Raw genomic sequence first — 13,655 nt, forward strand, 5'->3', positions numbered from 1 at the left:
TCTTTGTCAATGGTTTCACCTTTGCTTTCAGTTAGGAAGGGTTGTTTCATGGTGATAAATCACTTCTCAGTTGTTGTTGAGGCTACACCACTGTTTCCTCAGTTAAAGCCCCCACTGCACTCAGAAGACAAGAGAGGGAGACCATTATTAAACATGAATTATGTAGGATGTTTATTAGATTAGTGAGAGGATATAGGCCATCTCTGTTCAAACAGCTCGGTTAAATCTCTCTGTTCACTTGACTAGCTACATTTTACTTACTCCAATGAGGAAACATAATCGAGTGCTAGGAGGAGATTTCAATTAGGGGTTTGGAAAATAGAGGAAAAGGGAAATTGATCATGACATCTTCTCCAAAACCAAGGCCAGATTTATGTAAGTCATTTAAAATGAGCTGACCAGAATCAAATAACACCAAGTAATGTTTAAGTAGCAAAACATTTTCCCATTTTATATGCAAACAGATGGTTTTCATCCTGGGTCAAACTAATCTCTAATTGAGCCATATACTTGTCTCTGTGTCTTGTGAGGAAAGAAGGAGAGTTGGAGTATATCAACTGTATATATATGTGGCCACTTTCTTGTTGAAATGATTTAAAAGCAAAGAGACCATATGAATGCCACCAAAGGCAGTGCCTCATGTTTAAACAAAAGCAACTTGGGTGAAACCAGCATTCAAGGATTCAAATTAGATTAAACACATTTGTTTATCTTTTCTTCAGAACAGGAACATGAAACTGCCCATCATCGTATAACAAATCTGCTCTTCAGATAAAGGCAGCTGGTGAGACGCTTAAGCACTCACTCCTCTGCATATGTATTGTGGAGCAGATAGGGAGCGATGGCAACGTCTCCAGGCAACATGATGATAAACAGGTTTCATGGACATCTTTTGTACCAACTTAAATCAGCTTTGTCAGCGGAGAGCTTTTTAAGACATTCAGTGAGATCACTTTATAATGCCTGTTCTAATGTAATATATAATCAGGCCTGGAACGGATAACACTATATTTTTCTGACATGTCCTAGTTGGTTTAGTCGTGACAGACCTTTAAAACCTAACTTCATTAAAGAGAAAAACAGGTTTTAAAGATGTTTTTTTCTTTTATTTAAAATTCTGTCCATACATACATTTGTGCAGACCATTAAACATTGTATTCTGCACAATACAGTGTGTGCCTTAATCTCAAAGTGAAAAAAAAGTCATAGTAACATAAAAACAGAAGCAAAATAAATTATGTAAGACTTGTCATTGATAAACAAACATTAAATAAGGAAGAAAGACAGCTTCATAACATTTCTCCGTAACATGAAGCACTACGCTGCAGGAATGATTTAACGTAACTTGGTCGAACATAAGTTAAATAACAGCTTCTCAATGTAACGGTTGGACTGGCTTAGTTGGAACAAACATTAAACAATGGTAGGTGATATAGTATTAAAGTATTTACAGCCAGATGACAACAAAAAAAAAAGAAAGATCTTGCATATTTCCATAAATAAATAAAACAATCTCACACATATGTACAACATTTCTTGATTCAAATTTACAAATGTAAAAAGGCAACACCAGAGTAAACTGAAGAAAGTTTTACAAAATATTTACATTATTTATATACAGTGTTATTAGACATCATCTTTTTACTCAACTATCTTCATTTAAAATAGAAAACTTCCTTCACTTTGGTTGACTTAAAAAAAACTCAGCAGCTTCTTCATTTACAATGTAAACTATCTACAACTCTCTCTCTTACAACTCCATTCAGCTACTTTGCTGAAGAGGGGGTCACAAGGGGGAAAAAAACACAACAGTCTTGATTTAAATGGAACTTACATTTGAGACACGATGGATTCTTAAGAAAAATGCCTCTGATACAGGAGCTAAACTAAATGTGCAACACTGTACGCAGGAGGAAAGGCCGCGGTGCTAAAGCACTATAGCATTAAGGCATTAACTACCACAGAAATTAGTTAGGAGGGTATTGTGGTCTTTGAGGCATTTATATACATTCAATAAACTTTTCTATAGTACCAGAGAGTACAGATGGAGGGCACACATGAGTGTTAAACAAGTATGGGTGGGGTTTTCAAGTTAAACTCGCAGAATGTGTGACTTGTGTCATAGGTATATTAAATAAAGTGATGCAATCTGTTAGATTGAAGAAAGTAAGACCTGTTCAGCTTCAAAAGAGTCATGGTTATGGGAATAGGAACATCATCTTCTGAAAGCATGCATTAGTCCTTCATGTTGAGACCACTTTGTGGTCTGACTAAATGGTTTCCTGAAGTCCTGCTCTATTTTCTCATATTGATGTTTCAAAGAAAGGTTTTTTTTTATTTCTTCAGACTTGGACGGCACAGAGACAGAAGCCACAAAATGAGCTCACTTGGGGGGGAAGGCAAAGGGCTGTTAAGCAGCAGCAGCAGAAATAAAATGGCCTTGTGTTGCTTCATGTTAGCATCAGAAAAAATGACTTTAAAAAAAGCAATTGTCTTCTTTATCTTCGGGTCAAGCAACATCCACGTCCTCCATTCTCAACATTTGCCTCTGCAGAAAAAGTAAAACAGTGAATAAGCAGCTGTAAAATAATAAACTTACAGTTTATTTTAGAGACTACATTAAACAAACAATTAAGTGACCTAGCATCAAAGTGAACATACCTGAGGATAAACGTAGCCTTCAGAGCTGTTTGAGCAGATGTGTAGCTCATCCTCAGTGGTTTTCTGGTACACTGGATTATCAAAGTGGATGGTGTTGGAATTCTTCAAACGCCAGTTTCTCCAGAGAAAAACTGCTCCAAAAACCAGGAGGGACATAACCACTGCAGAGCAAAAGAGGAGTTGAAGGTCTCTTAACTAGTTCAGGGGAATTAACAAAATGAGTGCAGAGAAACTGCACTGAAGGTCTGCATGTGTGTGTGAGTAATTGACAAAAGCCATCAAAGCTGAAATGTGGAACTTACATATTGGCAACACGACGTGGAGAGCCATAGGATGGGAGGAAGTGGCTTCTTCGGGGGAAGCTGCCAATCTGTTACCTGAAATAGCAGATAAGCACATTATCTCTGTAAAACTACAGTTTAAGAAATGTTGATATTGTGTGTTAATCTGTGCATGTTAGGGATGCAGATTTTAAGAGATGGCCCCTGTTTCCAGTTTTAATGCTCAAGTTAATCGGTTGTTGGAAGTGCCTTATATTTACTAAATATAGTATACATTACCCGGCTACAAACATCCTTCAAATAAAATCCCTTTTGAGGCTGAAGTGGCTGAAATGTTATTTTATCATGCTTATACTTTCCAAATGTTAACAAATGACCTTTAGACAACACATTATTCATCCCTAGAGCCATGTGCGAGACAATTTAAACCAAACTTTTATACCTCCATAAATGTTCTCCTTTAATATGTTGCAATGTAATGAGGGCAATGAAGCACTTTGAGTTTCTAGACTATTGCAGATATCACTTGACATGGCATTTTTTATCAGCAGTTATCCAGAACGCCTTCCTTTACCTTGAGCAGTAGCAATGGGATACGGTGTGGGCTGGTTAGATGAGATGGTTGTGTGTTTTTGGGTAGGTCTGGTGGTAGTTGTAGTAGTGGTAGGAACAGGCTGCCTGGGAAGAGCAGGTTTGGTTGGAGCTTTGGAAGGGACCGGAGCAGCAGGTTTTTTATCTGCAGGAGGTGCAACTGGGGACACTGGGAAAGTAAATAAAAGGGTTACTGAAATGATTCCATGTTAAAATTCACTTTATTTATCCTGCCATGTGTAGGGGACACCTACTTATCACACATTTTCTCATGTCAGGTGCCATGGTCATGTGGTCAGGACAGGCGCAGGTGTATTTAGGTGAGTGCTGGTTGATCAGAGGAGCAGGTAGGCACAGAAAATCGCATCCCCCGTTTATACTGTTACTTTCGCTGCACCAGTTTTTGCCTAAAAGTGGGAACCAGAAGCTTTATAAATCACAATATGGCCATTACTTTGTGTTTGTTACATCAGTACTCAGAGTCAGTGGTGTTTCTGTACCTTTAGGCTGCCTGAGGTTGTGGTACAGTATGATATCCTCCGGCTGATCAAGGTCCGTTGCCAGGTGAGTGATCTCATTCCCTGTCAGGCGGTTGGCACTATAAACTGCACTGTTGGCCATGTCTGTCCAAAACACTTTGTCCTGTTTAAAAGAGAAATGGAACTTGAGTAAACAGTTCAACAACTTTCCCATTTTAAATGATTACAAATGCTTAATAATAACAAAGACTGAGTAAGAATTAGCACTACTGATCCAAATTAAGAGGAAATTAAGGGCACTGAGCTCTGGCTTTGCATTATTAAACCATTTCAGCTGGATAACGCTCAACATGCTGATTACTGACTTAGAGATTTGACCAAATTTGAAGTTGTTGAATGGATTAATGCGATCATTTATCAGGGTGGAAATGATTGACATGTTAGGATTGATATGTCGTATCAGTCATTAATATTATTCATGCAAAGTAAAAACACTTATTCATAAAGTCATCTTTAAGATATGCTTCAAATTTTGAAATTCTCTGTCACAATTTTATCCAAACCGCAGGACTTTCCTACAGAGACCAGTGATATAATGTTCAAATCATATTTTATTTGGTTTTGTGAGTGTGACTTCATGACTTACCTCAAAGACAGTCAAAGACATGGGATGGGGGAGCGTTTCCTCACTGTGGATAAGATTGCGTCGCGTCCCTCCGTTTACATCGATGCTCGACAAAGTGTGCATCTTAGAGTCCACCCAGTACAAACGCTGGTTGACTATGTCTGTCATGAGAGAAACAGAATGAGAAATTTTTTATATATTTGAGTGATTTAGGAGTTATTTAGTTTAGTTTCCATTTAGTGCATTCATGACACTCTGCTTACCCAGGGTGATGCCATTGGGCCACATGATGTTGTCTGTTACTAAGGCTACGCGATCTGCTCCATTCAACCCACTCTTCTCTATCTTGGCGTCGTCTCCCCAGTCTGTCCAGTACATGAAGCTAAAGAGAACACAAACAAAAATAATTCAAACTAATTAAATAACAAGAAAAATCCAAAACTGAAACTAAACTTAACACTAAATTGATTCAAGTACATAAAGGAAGATCAAACAGAAGGTAATTACTAGACATCGGCGGAAGTGGTTTTATATGGCCAAATTCAATGTTTGTGAAAATGAAAGGGCATCCCCTTGTGAATCATTGTTATCATATTTTGTAACACCTGTGCTTTACACAATCAAACTTCATAGTGCAAGCCGATACGAGTTCCTTATGTATTTGTTTTTTCTTTTCTTTTTTGTCAGATTAAATAGACCAGAAAGGCAGAGTTGGAGATAATAGAAAACATATGGGCAATATTATTGTATAGCTCGTGGAACTGAAATAAAAAGCGACTTCAAACGTCTTTCCCCCATCTGCAAGCTGAAACTGTCACTTACTTATTTACAGGGTCGACAGCGATGGCTCTTGGTTTCTGCAGGTTATTTGTGATCAGGGTCTTCCTCTTGCTGCCGTCTACGGTTGCCACAGAGATAGTCGTCAAAACACTGTCAGTCCAGTAGATGTTGCCATGGATCCAATCCACTGCAATGCCATCTGGGGCCTCAATCTCATTGCCAATGACTACGGTGTGGTGAGAGGAGTTAGCGGCCACATCTAACTTGGAGCTGTCGAGAAAGAGACAGTTTGACTTGAGAGACTGATATCGCTTTCAAATCAAATGTAATACAGGGTTATACATTTAATCTAGTGGAGCACAAGCCTAAAGAAAGATCTTAAGTCGACAGAGTTCTCCTTTCTAATGGACCATCACTGAGACACAGAAACAGATCAAAAAAGCTTTTTCTAACCTGTAGATTTTCTTCAGAGACATGTCCGACCAGAAGATTATTTTGTTTGGCATGTCTATGTCCAGAGCCACTGCATTCTTCAACTGGGTAATAACATGGACATACTCTCTGCGGTCAACCGTCAACTTCCTCACCTCGTGTCTATTGGTCAAGTAGAGGGTTGGTACAGTCCCTGGAGGAAAGATGAAAACATGTTTTAGATAGCACTATAGATGTAAAGGTCATGCACATTTGTCACTTGTCAGACGAGACAGCTACTCTTTTTTTTAATCATAAACATTACCTGCTTCGGCCCTGCATGTTTTGCTCACATGGTCCATCTCGTAGCCCTCGTGGCAATCACACTTGTAGCTGCCGAGCAGGTTGATGCAGATCTGACCGCAAGTTTCAGGTATGGCACATTCATCAATGTCTGAAGGCGGAGGGACAGAAGCAAAATGGCAAATTGAGAGATAGAAGTTGGCAGATAAAATCAATTTTATAATACACTGTTATCTTAAAATGTATGTCCACATCAGATCAGACTCCCTCCTCTCACCTTCACAGGTTTTCTTGTCTATCTTCAGGCTGTATCCGGCATGGCAGGAGCAGTTGTAGCCAATCTTAAGGTCCGTACAGTTATAGGAGCATCCGCCTTTTGCAGTCAAACATTCGTTAATGCCTGTGGAGACGCAGATATACAGATCTCACACGAAGTTCATGACAACGATTTTCCTAATGGTAGCTTAAGTAGACGGTGAAGTAACTAATACAAACCACAAACTATCATGGCCACACAGCCGGCACTACTTGGCTGGCTGCTCCAATCATATTTTCCAGGCTGTAATGTAGTTTCCCCTTTTTATAATTTTTATACTACATGTATACCCAACATGTAAGACACTTCTTTGTCTGATGATCAAAAACGGTTGGTTGGATGGTAAAATAGGATTTCCCTTACCACACTGAACACTTTCATCAGATGAGTCCCTGCAGTCTTTCTTTGTGTCGCACACTCTGTCCATGCTGATACACTCCCCACTGTTGCACTTGAACTTGTTGGGGCCTTCACATACATTTTCTGTGGATGAGAACATGACAGTATGAATTTAAATGCAAAGTGTTATGACTTTTCCTTGAATCTTAAGTAAAAAAGTGTTAGCATCTGGACACGGTGATTGGGTAGGACAGTCACCTGTGGGGCAGTCCATCTCATCACTGTGGTCCATGCAGTCGGGATGTTTGTCACATTGGCGGCTGCCATGGATACAGGGACCGTCATTACATGGAAACTCATCTGGGCGACAAGTAAGATGAGCTAGAAAGAAAAGAAAATAAGAGATAGAGAAATGAGAAGGAGAAATAGATGATACAGAATGAATAGAAATACTCGCTGACCCATCAGGAATGGCCATGCAAAAGAGGCTGAATCTGTGAAACACAGTTCTCTTTTACTTGAAAACTAAATGTAAAGATTTGCTGCAGGGAAAATGTAGGGATTAAAAAATGCACTCACTGCAGTTAACCTCGTCCGAACGGTCCTGGCAGTCAGCGCCTCCGTCACACCTCCAGCTGCTGTGGATACAATCTCCATTAGCACACTGGAATTCTTGGGCGCCACAGCGCATGGCTGGCTTCTCCGTCTGCTTCCACCCACAGTTCTGGGGCCACTCGTCCGACCCATCTGCACAGTCCCTGTCTCCATCGCAGTGCCAGCGGCCCGTCACACACACTGAGTTGTTGCACTGGAAGAACCCGGGTTTGCAGGTGGGTTTGGGGCAGGAAACCTCATCTGAGCCATCTGAACAGTCGTTTTCCTCATCGCAAACGAAAGAACGGGATACACACTGGCCGTTGGCACATTGAAACTCATTGCTGCTGCATTGTTTGGCAGCTGAGGTGAGCAAGAGGGGAGAGAAGAAACATGTCAAATTGAAACCAAAAACAAACCAAAAATGTCGTTATCTATTGTTATAAAACCCTCATATTTGTTTCTAATGCCTTATTATAATATTATTAATAATACTCTTGTTTTGTTTGTTAGTACTATAGTATGTTTCTTTAGCTGTAAAGTTAAATAACTAGTATTTGTTTCGGTTAACTTCTCAATCTGCAGAAACAAGACACATTTTTGTTTTCCATTCCATTCTTTAAAATGCAATTTGATTTAATATATAATGTAATAATGTTAATTCCTGCTACTGCATACTCCTGTAGGCAAAATCATGAAGTCACTTCTTTCCAAAATCTTGATTCTTTTTTTGATCAGTTAAATTTTTATTGTTTTCAATGTTTAAGAATCTTGTAAAAAGTGTGAAATAATTAAACATAAAACTTACTGCAGTTGTTCTCGTCAGCTCCGTTTTCACATTCAGCTCGGCCATCACAGTGCCAGGCCAGCGGTATACACTTGTTCGTGGCTCCGCCGCAGTTGAACTCTGTCGGCTGACATGTTTTGGTTGCTGCAGACAAAAACAGGAAGTTTGACTGAAAGTTTGAAACTGAAACATAGAGATAAGGCTGCAGCTAGAACTTAACAATCACAGAGATGAATGAAACTATTGCTGCATACAGTGGATTTATTGTTGTGTGACTACCTCATATCATTGTATGGTATGAGCAGGTCAAGATAATGGTTCTTTGTTTGTATTCTTTGATATATATTCAGAAGTGTAACAATTTGTTGATTTATCTGTTAGTGAATTCAGAGACAGTTAATTGTAGTGAAATCCATAAACGATTCAGGTAATCTTTTAAAGATGTAAAGCATTTTCACAACCTTGAAAAAATACTATATTACTGTTGCAACAACAATTGATTTATAAAAATCTTTGGCAGACAAATGGATGGCGAAAATAATCCCAGTGGCTTTTGCTTTCACATGTATTTAAGTTCATGTTACACGTCCTCTGTGATGAAATATCTTACCGCAGGTTCCAGGCAGTTCATCAGTTCCATCACCACAGTCGTCATGTCCATCACATATCCACCTTTGGGTGATGCACCTCCCATTTCCACACTCAAACCGAGTGGAGCTGCATGTAAAGGCTGAATCTGTGAGAGATAGAAAAAAAAAGGTCAAAACTTAATGTATACTTTGTTGCTGGTGAGCCCGTTGTAGGAATGTGAGATTGTGTCAACAGAAAGAAACTGGTTTCATTGTGAGGTTAATATTTAACTGAAAATGAAACACACACAAAAAGTGAATGAACATGAAGGCCCATGACACCTTTTACCCTTGGTTAAAGTCACCATAACAACACTTAGTTGTTTCTTGTTAGAAACAGATATGGCGTAATAATACTTTTTTTACTATGTCCATTTCAGGAACACAAAACTAGTATATTAGTGCCTTGTGTTCCTTAATTATGACACGCACACACATGCAATTGGCCCCACACATCTCTGAAGCATCCATCAACTTCACTTTTTTTTTGTTGAATTTTTTGGGCCTTTAATATAGTGACAGTGCAGGTCAGAAACAGGGAGACAGAGGGGAAGACGTGCGGCAAAGGGACCCAGGCCGGATTCGAACCCGGGTCCACCGGCCATCAATTTCACTTTTGACAATAATTCCAAAGTTTTAAAAGTAAAGACAAATAAAGTTCAAATAATCGGTGGACAAAAAAGACAAAAATAATAGAAGAAAAGACAAGAAATGAGAGCAAGAAAGAGACTTGAAAACATATACTGTATATGATACTGTATAAAGGAGTGTTTCAATTGATGGTGCAACTTTGACACTAATAAGCATTACCCGACACTGACTATATGTCCATTTTTGTTATACTTATTAATAAATTGGTATTATGTACATTATCTTCAACTCGGGCCAATCCACCTTCACATTTAATGCAATGAAAAACTGATTGATCCCTACCACACACCTCTGTTCCTTATTACTTTGACACATTTCAGGAATGGTACAGGGCTAAAGCGGCTCTTTTTGTCATATAGGTGGTATGACATTAGATTAACCCCGGGTTATTTCTGGCTCAGAGGTCCTGCCCCGATATGATCACACCTAAATGAACCACCAGTCAAAGCAATGAAGGCATCAACACAAGGCATATTTGAAAGAAACAAAGGCCATTCACACCCCAGTGAGTGTCATCCTCAGTCACCTCTGCACTGCCAGTCTCTCCTGTGACCTGAAGGCTGGGCACATGACAGACTACCTCTTTAAGACAATGGCGTAGGAGGAGTTCAACAATCACTCCACCAGTTGCTGATTGGTCCCAGAGTGACATTTCTTATAACAGTACCACCACAGTGACACACATATTGATGGAGATACAAAACAGGAAGTGTGTCAACTTGATTGTGTGGTTAAGTAACAGTTAAAAATGTGAAAGTACAGGTTTGACCCATTACACTATACTGGTAATTCAGGAAATTGTAAAGAAGAGAGAGAGAGCATGCTTTCTTAAGACTGGGCTTGTCACCAGGTGTCACCTACCTCCTTTAAAAACTAAAATGAAAGCTTGAATGAATTTTGATAATCTTGCGAACTATATGTCAAACTCGAAGAAAGAAAACCTTTGAATAATTTATGGAGACTCTTGCTGTATATGTACATTCAGACTTCACGGAAACCACAAACACACAGAATTGCTCATACACATGGTTAGCCAGGCATGCAACCAGTGTAGATCTCCACCAAACCTCGAAATGTTCCTCTTTGATGGTGGCGACTGAACTATGCAGCCTGTATTTTCATATAGCCCTGCAGCAATACTATTCAGTGGAGAAGAGGAAATGTCCTTTAATTCTTTACAGGACATATTTCTGTGGTGCAAAGGTTCTTGGTCAACATATGCCACAAGTGTATTTACTCTCATATCCAAAAAGCTGCAAAGCTGTCAGGTATAGCTGAAAACGTCAATTCCGAAAACTACTTTCAAGGAACTTTAATTTAATTTTCAGCTAAACAGACCTGTTTGAACAGTATGTTGAGCTTTTGAAGCATAATCAAGTACCACCTCACTGAAACACCAGACTCTTACGATTTACACTAAATTGTATGAAAACACCAACTGGTTTGACAGCCAAAACTGGTTGAATGAATGGTAGATACTCACAAGAGGATAGAAGTGTCATCACAACACTGCATGACAACAATCCCCCTTTGTGACCTCGTCCCTGCATTTTTTATAGCACATGCATAGTTTATACACACACACACACACACACACACACACACACACACACACACACACACACACACACACACACACACACACACACACACACACACACTACAGCTATATGGGTGCAAAGGAACTTGAAAAAAAGTTCATTTCTAAACATAAAAGCTTTTTGTGGAGAGTTAAGATTACCGGGGGATTAGTAGCTGGCAGATTGGGGCTGAAGCCAGGTTCATTCTCAGCATATTTTTGGCCTTAAAGGGCAATAGGTTCACCAATCGTGTTATGAAAAATAAATTACATATTGTATATTGCATTTATCCACCAAACTCAATGGTGAGGATGCTGGACTAAAATAAAGCACCATTTTAATAATGTATTATTTATTTAGTGCATTTCACTTCTAATATTTGATGCACGTAACAACCCAATCCTTAATGTGGGTCTTATGTTATCAATTTTACTGTCCCTTTCCAACAGGGTTTTCTATTGTTTTTTATGTGTCTTTATTTCCATCTTTACCATTTAAGCCATTTCTTCAAGTAAAGCAAAGTATGTTGTGTACCATATGCTTAAACGTTGCTTGTTTCAAAGTGAATGATGTATAATGTACATATGTGGTGTCTTACAAGTGGGCTTGGGACCTAAAGGGCCTTCAATATGATGCTCAAAATATCATACATTTCCTCCATAAGTAAGAAAATAGTTTTCCCCGATGACAAGTTACTGTTTTTGTTGCATTACTCTCCAGGGGATACTTCTACAATTCACTTTAAAATGTTTTTTAAAAAATCGACCCGAGGGAGCATGCCCCAGACCCCCCTAGAGGATGTGAAGTCCACCCTACCATGAGAAATGTCGATATGACTCAGGCCAGGTAACATGGACCTGGTTAACATGAAGACATATATTGACGACCAGCCAGCACAAAACACTATGGGTGTGTAGTGACTTTAGGCAGTGCAAAACTCCCCCCCCCCCACACACCTTAAAAAAAGAGGCCCCGAAAATGTTTTAGTGCTAGCATTTACACGCACACAGCTCCATCTCACCTCTGGGCTAAGCCCACCCAAACTTGAAAACCTAGCTACACCCCTGCTTTCAACAAACAGAATAAAGTCTGATTTTAAAAATACTGCGGAGATAAGGGGCGAGTGTGTCAGCCGCACCCTTTTGTCGTTGACAGCCGCCTGTCTCCTCCCACCTGAAGCTTGAATCGTGCCGGCTCTTTAGCCCGGAACAAGCCAATCAAACCGCGGTGCGTAGATTCCATTCAAATATGCCGAAATTGTAATTGTAGAGCATACTTTGTTTCTTTAACTTTATAATCAATGTCTTTATTCTAGTTTTCATTTTGAATATAAATGATTATTTTCAAATTCAGAAATTAGGAAGAATAGACCAGACGTTTTTCATTCTAAAGTTATTGCCCTCATTCACCGGTCATTCACCGCACAAACTCATGAAATCAATTCAATTATAAAATCAAAGATTATAGCAAAAGAATGTTCATTGAGAGACACAAATAAGGATTCGTGGATAATGCCTTATAGTTATGTGTATGTTCAGCGAGACAAAAATAAAGGACCCTGACCAACTTTTAAACCCTGGAGCATCTCTGGGTGGTACAAAATGTGCATCTTATTTCTTACCTGCTAGAGCCGAAAACTGAATCAGCATCAGCAAACAGAAACATGTAGACAGCCCGGTGAGTCCCCTGCACATCCCAGACATCTTCTGTCCCCCTTGTTTGTCCTTATTTGACCTCTAAAGAAGAGTCAATCAGCTATAGTAGAGCGTATAAAGGCTATGGATCAGATGCAGAGGATAAGAAGCAGAGTCACGATAAAGCTGTGCATGAAAGGCAATTGCAAACTAAATGTTATGAGGTTCGAAACACATCCGAAGACTTTCTAGGAGGCTGAGAAGGGGCGGTGCCAGAGCAGTGGTGTGATGTTTGAAAGTAGACGTGAGCAAGGACCGGGGGGAGGAGCAACGATGTTGCTGTATCACTGTGTGTGTGTGTGTGTGTGTGTGTGTGTGTGTGTGTGTGTGTGTGTGTGTGTGTGTGTGTGTGTGTGTGTGTGTGTGTGTGTGTGTGTGTGTGTCGTCCTTCCATCACCCCTCCAGCCACACATCTCTGTATCCCAGACTGTGTGTTTTACAGAAACAGTGTTTTGGTCATAAAACACGTAAATATAAATAACAAATTTTAAAATCTCTGTGAAAAATAATAGTTTGTTGATGAACAAACTTAGAAGTAGAAAACTAACTAATTAACAAGAGTATTTCAAATCTTATAAACATGTTGTGAAGATACAGCAGTCTGTTGCTTTCATAGTGATGCAGATAAGGCAATCTGATAAAACGAAAGCCACACCCTACAGTTAGGATCCCTGTAATAATTTATCATTAGAAAAGGGAGAAGAATGAAACCCTGTGTTTATATGAAACCACATGAGACCATGTCCTCACACACGGGGAGTCCTCTGTAGCAGCAGGGGTTTGAGGTTTAACTGAATAAAACTGCATTCATACTCTAGTCTTGTGATCTTTACAGTACATCTGCCAGACAAGCACAAAAATAAGACAAACATTGTAAAACAAATCTACAGTTTAGTTTGCCTTTCCACTAAAATGGTCACAAAAAAATATGCTC

At 39.4% G+C, this 13,655-nt stretch overlaps 1 protein-coding gene across 1 annotated transcript; it reads right to left on the reverse strand.

The window, feature by feature from the left end:
• Positions 1-1,084: 1,084 nt before the first annotated feature.
• Positions 1,085-12,895, reverse strand: ldlrb (low density lipoprotein receptor b). Its single transcript, XM_063884058.1, has 18 exons — positions 12,649-12,895; positions 8,778-8,903; positions 8,189-8,311; positions 7,366-7,743; positions 7,045-7,167; positions 6,811-6,930; positions 6,409-6,531; positions 6,154-6,282; positions 5,871-6,042; positions 5,460-5,687; positions 4,901-5,019; positions 4,659-4,798; positions 4,034-4,175; positions 3,788-3,940; positions 3,517-3,702; positions 2,964-3,038; positions 2,662-2,822; positions 1,085-2,548 (listed from the first exon to the last, which is right to left on the reverse strand). Exons 1-18 carry the CDS (start codon positions 12,728-12,730, stop codon positions 2,510-2,512), a joined length of 2,619 nt encoding a protein of 872 aa, XP_063740128.1. The 5' UTR covers positions 12,731-12,895; the 3' UTR covers positions 1,085-2,509.
• Between the last annotated feature and the right edge of the window lie 760 nt (positions 12,896-13,655).

This window comes from Eleginops maclovinus, chromosome 5 (genome assembly GCF_036324505.1).
Source record: "Eleginops maclovinus isolate JMC-PN-2008 ecotype Puerto Natales chromosome 5, JC_Emac_rtc_rv5, whole genome shotgun sequence".
Taxonomy (NCBI): Eukaryota; Metazoa; Chordata; class Actinopteri; order Perciformes; family Eleginopidae; genus Eleginops; species Eleginops maclovinus.